General features: G+C 57.5%; 1 protein-coding gene across 1 annotated transcript in view; it reads right to left on the bottom strand.

Annotated features, from left to right (window-relative positions):
• The window catches only part of PPP1R13B (protein phosphatase 1 regulatory subunit 13B), a 41,408-nt gene that overhangs the window by 4,244 nt on the left and 29,470 nt on the right, over positions 1 to 7,694 (bottom strand). The window contains exons 7-12 of the mRNA XM_006765887.2: positions 5,695 to 5,835; positions 5,299 to 5,479; positions 4,181 to 4,285; positions 2,210 to 2,379; positions 1,352 to 1,853; positions 8 to 81 (exon numbers count right to left, since the gene is read on the bottom strand). Of these exons, the coding sequence (XP_006765950.2) occupies positions 8 to 81; positions 1,352 to 1,853; positions 2,210 to 2,379; positions 4,181 to 4,285; positions 5,299 to 5,479; positions 5,695 to 5,835 (1,173 nt within the window). The remainder of the gene's footprint in view (positions 1 to 7; positions 82 to 1,351; positions 1,854 to 2,209; positions 2,380 to 4,180; positions 4,286 to 5,298; positions 5,480 to 5,694; positions 5,836 to 7,694) is intronic.

Here is a 7,694-nt window from a genome sequence, read left to right as displayed (position 1 = left end):
TGGCCAGCGGCCCGTGAAGAAACGGCAACGGCGACGGGGACGTAGAGCCCGAGCCCGATGGCAGGACGGGCTTCCCGTACACTGAGGAGACAGGACGGGGACCCTCAGCACCCGCACCGGGCCCGCCACTACACACCCCTGCTTACGCCAGAGGCGGCCTGGCTGTTGAACCCTAATTTTAAAATAAATTTATTATTTTTTAATCCTCACCAGAGAACACATTTTTTATTAATTTTAGAGAGAAAGGAAGGGAGATGGAGAGAAACATTGACTGGCTGCGTCCTACATGCCCCCTAACCTTGTCTGAACCTACAACCGGGTACGCACCCCGACCTGGAATCAGACCCACGGCCCTTCAATGCCCGGGACGACGCTCCAGCCAACGAGCTGCACCGGCCACGCCGTGAGCCCCAACTTAAGCCCCAAGCGTGTCCTCTGCTCAAAGAACCTCACCGACACTCTGGAACGTGGAGCATCTAACTTCTGCTTTTGCCTTTGGGATCCCAGAATGGGGGCTTTTCCAAACGAGCATTTAAAATAGCCATGGACCAGGCTTCCCACCCAAACCGGCTGTCCCTGTCTCCTGGCCAAGGAGCTGAGCCTCGGACGTAGGGGCACAGCAGGAAGCCCCAGCCGGGCCTGACAGGGAGGCCGCCTGGAGCTCTAGGGAAGGGTCTCGGCCGCTCCAGCCCCTGGTCAGTGCAGTGTCTGCCTCAGGGGTTGCTGGGCACGGGGGGTGGCCAGGCACCCAGGAGTCCCTCAACTGCGAGTCTGGAAGCTTGCAGCTCACGCCCAAGAACATCTAAGAAAGCCCAACGGGCAGGACCCTACCACTGAAGTCAGAACCCACTGACTGTGGGAGGTGTGGAACTAGGCCCTGTTCTCCGACCTGCTCCCTCCAACACCTCGCCCCAGGGCCATGTCCCCTCACCCGAATCAGGCTGTTCTCCCTGCGGCTCTTGGGGCGGGGGAGAGGGGAGGAATGCCCAAAGCAGAAGACACCCCTCGCCACCCAGCTGCTGCCCCAGGGCCTGGCTCGGCAACGGCAGGTGGAGATGAGGTCTAGGCAGAGCCCCACCCGGCCCCGGGAGAGCTGCACAAGGCACCAGGACGCAGGAGAGGGAGTGCACTGCTCGATCACACCCTTCCCGCAGCTGGAGTTCCCAGGGGTGGGCGCTCCAACAGGAAGTCAGCTGTGACCCCACCTCATGCGGCTCGGAAGGCGTGTGAGGGGTAAGGCTCTGGTTTGGGCCTAGGTAGCGTGTGGCCCGGATGTGAGGCTGGGGGCCGGCGTGTTCCCAGAGGAGAGCACAGCGCCCTGGCCCGGGAGGGAGAGCACAAGCTACTGTACCTGCTTTGACCGACTTATTCGAGGCGCCATGCGCTGCGGGCTGGTAATTCTTGGGGGGCGTGGCTTGCTGGAGGTACATGGAGTATATGGAACTTGAATTCACTGTCTGGGGTCCTTTCCTGGGGGACTGTGGCCTGGACCCTTTGTCTGCCAGGAAGGGCCTGATGGCCACAGTCAGTGGGAGCTCGGGTTTGCCGTCTCCAGTGGGAAATGCAGGCGGCCCTGCGGGCGGGTACGTGGGGCTCGGGGGCACAGAAATCCGCTGCTGGATCTGCTGGGAGGAGCCCGGCGGGTGGGTGCTGCCCACGGAGGGCAGAGGGCCGGGCTTCTGCCGACCGGCCAGGCCTGCGCTGGGCCTGGGCAAGCTGCCCTCCTTCCTCCTTTCCAGGGAGTTTGTGGGCCCTGGACCCACGGGCGCAGGACTTGGGTGTGTGCTGTAGCTCGGCGGCAGCTGCTTGCCAACACCAGGGACGGGGGGTGGCATTTTACCCATCTCGATGCCCTAAATTTAAACGTGAAGAAAACACAGTCATCCTTTGAAAAGTTAAGCAGATTCCCATCCACAGTCACATGAGGAGACAAAGTAGGACTTGTAATCCTTCAAGTCGGCTGTGGCCGGCACGGCGCCAGGGATCGGGCACAGCGGGCTGTCACCTGCCTGCGACAGAACCACCCTGACTAAGGCCCGACGTGCTCACTGCGCGGGTGCGTAGGGCTACGGACTCCTCAGACTGGGTGTCGTTTGGACGCTAGTAAGAATAATTTGCCTCATGACACCTTCTACCCTCGAAGACAAGGGCCAAACATGACAGGGTTAGGAGCTCATCTGTGTCCCAGGGATCATGACAAGGGGCCTACCAGCTTCTCCGGGGCTCCCAGAGCTGACAAGGGCGCAGGCTGGCTGGAGACGGGGCCCTGCCTGAGCGGCCCCTCCACGCTCGGGTCCTTCCAGTCCACAGGGGCCATCTGTGTTGGTTTCACCGAAGAGCTCATATTTTGTTTTAGTGTTGGCCAGTTTCCATCATTAGCTTGGAAAGAACATAGAATTTAAGTCAAGTCTGTGTTGAAATTAGGTGAGTTAGCATAGGAGCAGCCCCATCAGAAAAGAAAGTCGCTTTCTGGAACATCATTCCAATGGAGCGGCACCGCCAGGGCTGACCCTCCCCGCACGCCAGCTCGCGAGTGTGTGGCGGGATTAGGGCGGCCTCTGCGGGCCGGGCCCCCCAGCGCCGCGTGGCTCCAGCAATGACCCAGCCGGGGACAGAGGTCTGCAGAGACAGTCAGCCCTCATTCAAGCACAGCTCAAACCCTTACATCAACACTAACGAGCGAAGCAAGCACGGCCCTTACTGTTCAAACACTGCTTACAGATAGTTACATACAGCAGTAAAGAACTCTCCTTTGACTCCATAACAGGCTTGATCTGCACCACTCAGTGTTAAAAGAAAAATTCAACTCTGATCTATTAGAAATTTCTATCATCTAAAGCAGGGGTGGGGAACCTTTTTTCTGCCAAAGGCCATTTGGATATTTATCACATCATTCGTGGTCCATACAAAATTATCAACTTAAAAATGAGGCTGCTCTATTTGGTCAAACATTGAATTAACTCACCCCTGATGCCTTGGCAGGGCCAGACCCAACGATTTCGCGAGCGTTACACAGCCCGCGGGCCGACGTTCCCCACCCCTGCTCTGCAGCGAGGAATGATCACAGAGGCCGGTGCGGTCCCACTGATTGGAGACAGGCTGCCCCCCCAGCAGTGGTCAGAGAGCCAGTCAAGCCCGCGTTTTCAGAAAAGCACTGAGAAGCTACATTTTTACAGAACGTTTTCCAAACTGAAAAAGGGCACCCGCTCGCTCACGTCGGCAGGCCCGGCTCCAGCCCCAACCAGCTTGTGTCTCGCAGCGGGCACGGGCTGACGGACGTGCCGACACCCAGCCTCAGCCACAGGGGACGGGAGGAAATCCCGGGGACTGTCTGGGCCCTGGCAGAACCGCACATCCTCGTCCCTCCAGCCAGCGCGGCAGGTGGGCACGACTGAGGGCCAGAGGGAGCTCACTCTTCCTGGCCACTCCGGGACGGGAAGGCTGGCTCGCACGTGCTCTGGGCACGACCAGAGGTCCCGGCGCGTGCAGGACAGGCAGAGCTCCAGAGCCGCGTCCACTCCTGCGGCAGCACTGCTACCCCTGCATTGCACTGCTCACATTACCCCAGCTCCAGGCGGCAGGCTCCACACGGCTCAGCCAAGCTGCAGGGCCCTGCTAAGCAGTCCAAGGCCCAAGGTCACCTCGCTCCCGTGGCCTGTCAGCCTATCCGGGCTGGGGTGCTTTTCTTTCCTCCCCTCACTGCAGACGCTCAGGCCGAGCGCTCGGACCTCCCCTGCCCTCTCTCAAGGTCACCAGGAATGTGGCCCACCAGTCAGTCACAGAAAGGTGAAGGAGGGATGAAGAGAGAAATTTTCTTTCTGGGGATCAGGCAGAAGGTACAGAAGGAAGATCACTTCATTTTGTTATAAAGGGACAATCACCTTCAAGTATGAAGGGAGATAAAGCTAAATGCCTCCTGTGACCTCGGGGAATCCTCTTCATGTGGTAGAAGAAAACCAAGACACCCTCCTGTGCCAGCACCGCTCAGCCTCCCTGAGCGGGACCCGGGTGCGTGGCCTGGCCCACCCTGCACCTGGCTGAAGGGAGGGGCAGACTACGCTCAGGTGGCATCTCTCTCAAGTCTAGACGGGTGCCCAGGCCTTTCTCGTTTGGAAAACAGAGTGGCTGTTGCCTGAGCAGCAGGAGGGACAGAGCTCCCCAGGCCGGCCCGCTGACATACGGTCTGTCAGGGAGTCTGCAGCTTGCCGTGCGGAGCCGCAGTCGGGCCCGATGTCCAGGTCGGACACTGTCCACGAGCGGGTCACTCTGGGTCTACCATGGCCATCTGTGGGGCACGGAACCAGAAGAGCCACAGCACAGTCAGGGTCCCCCCGAAGAGCTTTCTTTCCCCAGATCCACAGCCGGGCCCAGGTTCTGCCCCGTGCGGTGACGCAGGTGTCCCGGGTGGTCCCCTCACAGCACAGCTGAGACCCAGGGTGGTTCTGAGCTTCTGCAGGGCATTCTCGGGCCCTGCACGGACCCAGAGAACAGGGACGTGGAGACGGGCCCAGCTCGGGAAAGGGTGACGAGGAAGGCAGCAGAGAAGCGGCGGGTGGGGCTGTCGTCATTGGAACCAGACGAATATCTGCTCCCACCACGGGGGGTTGGACTATAAACAGCAGCTTATCAGAGGAGGTGCCGTTAGAGCCACACCGACCCCAGAGCCTGCACGCTGCTGAGAGACGGCCGAATCTGAGGGCTGGGGACGCCCCGCCCGCCGGGAGCAGCAGAGGTGTGGCTGCAGAGCAGGTGCCGGCTAGAGAGCAGGAAGTCAGCAAACAGAAGACGCCCCAAGTCTTCCACAGACTCCAAGGGCCCCTCTCACAGCCCCGGCAGGCCAGTCGCAGGGCTGCTGCGGTGTGGGGACCTGCCAACATGGTGGGAGCTACGGGGCCTGCGTCCCCCCAGCCATAACGAGCCCTCCTGTAAGGGAGCCCCGGCTCTCGTGCATCTGCTGAGAACCAGCCGACCCTCCTCTGAGGAGAGCCTGCCCGGGCGGCCAGGAAGTGGGAGCGCCCCACGCCCCACGGAGCTGGGCCTGCGCTGGGCCCTGGGCCTCAGGGGGCCCAGGGCGAAGGGGTGGTCTGTGGACTTTCTGACTGACTGAGTGGGGGAGGGGAGTGCAGTCACAGTGCTGTCTATGGGATGGTCACCGTGGCAACACATCGCTCCCCAAGCTGCCCTGGAGGATGTGGTGCCTCGGGGGAGACGGAAGGAACATGCGGGGCCCCTCGGAGGACGCCGTTCCACGGCCCCCCGTCCTGCTCACGCTCCCCGGGAAGAGGGCCAGCCACTTACCGGGTTTGGGCCTCCCATGGGCAGCTCCTGAAGCAACAGTGAGAGACTGGGGCTTTACAGGGTCCCCTGGCGCTGAGCAGCTGCCGGTGCTGGGAACCTGGATGTAAGGTCCCACGGCCGCCACCCTGCCGGGCGTGCTCAGGGGTGACTGTGGTGACGACGCGCCGTTCACACGGCTCAGCTGCAACGGGAAGAAAGGAGTCAGCATCTCCTCGTACTGAGCAGCCCCACCAACCTGAGGGATGAGCGTCCAGGAAGGGCGAGGCATCAGGGAGGGCCTCGGCCCATAGGCCTGTGAGTGGCCCCCTCTGGTAACCTAGGATCTGGGGCTACGTACACACCGGGACTGCTCCCGGGCCCCTCTCCCCTGGGGGACACACTTGCTGTTCCACGTGCCTGGATTTTCTTCCCGTACAGACGCTCGCGCAGCTCGCCGATGCGCTTGTCCATCATGGCCACCTCCATGTTGCGCTTATTTAAGAGGTCCTTCTGCTGCTGCAGTTTTGAATTCTGTTCCTGGTTAAGCTGGTTACGAATCTGCAACATAGAAAATACAACTTGTATGATTTGCATTAAACGGCCAAACTATCCTTGCCAGGGAGGGTAAGAAAAGATGAAGTCGCTGAGCCCTGATGTGCATTTACGTAAGCGCACTGCTGCTTGTGCACAAGTGTTCACAGGTACAGCACAGGTGGAGCCAGCAGATCTCTTATGAACCAAAAAAGAGCAAATATCTGCAACCATGTGTCCTCTTGAAGCAAACGGAATGACTGGCACCAGTAATGACTGTGGGGACCATACCTCCGTCCTTGGGGATGGCATTTTAGTGACAAGTGCCCTGAACACTCCTCTAGGGCACTAAGGAGAGGTGTCTTCTCCATCCCCCACAGGCCACTTAAGGAGGCACCTCACTGCAGAGGCAGCGGGGATTCACAAAGGACGGCTCACATTGCCCGACCATGTTCTATCGCTTCAGTGGGTTGCAGCCAGCACTACAGAGAACTGACAGAGACACACAGAGAATGTGAGTCCCGTCACGCTCAGCTCCAGATGCACACGTGTACTAGCACATGCTGTATGCAGCACTGGACAGGGAGCACGCTATTAATTTAAATTCTTTATTGTTGAAAGTATTACATATGTCTCCTTTTCCCCCCTTGACCTCTCCCCAGCTGCTCTACCCCCTAGCACATGCCCTTGTCCCCCTACTGCCTGTGTCCATTGGTTATGGGGAACATGCTTCTTAACATAGGTTGCTGTAAAAAAAATTAGAAATAGCCCTGGCCAGTGTTTCTCAGTGGTTAGAGCGCCAGACTGCAGACTGAAGGGTTGTGGATTCTATCCCCGGTCAAGGGCATATACCTGGGCTGCAAACTCAATCCCGGCCCCGGTTGAGGCGTGTACAGGAGACAACCAATCGATGTGTCTCTCTCACACAGATGTTTCTTTCCCTCGCCCTCTCTCTTTCTCTCTCTCTCTCCCTTCCTCCTATTCTTTCTGAAAAGCAATGGAAAAAATATCCTCTGATGAGGGTTAATAACAATAAAATGTTGACAGCCATAAAATTTTATATTTTATTTGTATGCATTTATGTTAGAGAACAGCAACAAACGTATTTACTCTAATATTTAATTTAATTAAATTAAATATTTAATTTACTCTAATTAAATATTCTCATTGCATAAAATGATATAATACTTTTTCTACCGAGTACTAATAGAATTGCAAAACTTGCTTCTGGCTTGAAACATCACCTGCTGATGACAACTTCTGAGAAATGGGAATCTTGTGGATTCCTATGGACTGAATGTCTGTGTTCTCCCAGAATTTCCATACTGAAGCCCTCAGCCTCAGGGGTCTTTAAAGGTGGGGCCTCTGGGAGGGGATCTGGCTTAGCAGTGGTGACGGGAATGGGGCCGGTGATGGGGTTCTTGCAAGTGTCCTTAAAAGAAGAGGAAGAGACCAGAGCCGTGAGGGCACAGTGAGACGGTGGCCGTCCTCAAGCCGAAGCAGACCCTCCAGGAACCGTGTCTGCCGGCACCTGATCTTGGAGTTCTGCCTCCGGAACTGTGAGACCTCAGGGTCTAGGTAACCCTCCTCATCTATAGTATTTTGTTACAGCAGCTCATGCTGACTGAGTCAAGGATTGAACAGCAGGCATCTAAGAATCTCATCAGAACAGTTTACACAGACACCTTAAAGATCACCTAAAGCTTAATTCTTTACTAGTTCATTGTACCGCCAATTCAATTCTGCACTGAAAACGTGTGGCAGAAGCCAGTCACATAGAACCACACATGATACACTACACGAACCTGTATATGTGAAGTGTCCAGAATAGGCGGAGCTACAGAGACGGAGAGGAGGTTCCTGACTGCTTAGGGCCGGGGGCGGCG

The sequence above is a fragment of the Myotis davidii genome, unplaced genomic scaffold (genome assembly GCF_000327345.1).
Source record: "Myotis davidii unplaced genomic scaffold, ASM32734v1 scaffold480, whole genome shotgun sequence".
Lineage (NCBI taxonomy): Eukaryota > Metazoa > Chordata > Mammalia > Chiroptera > Vespertilionidae > Myotis > Myotis davidii.
Note: the sequence above shows the minus strand (reverse complement) of the source record. Positions and strands in the feature narration are given on the sequence as shown.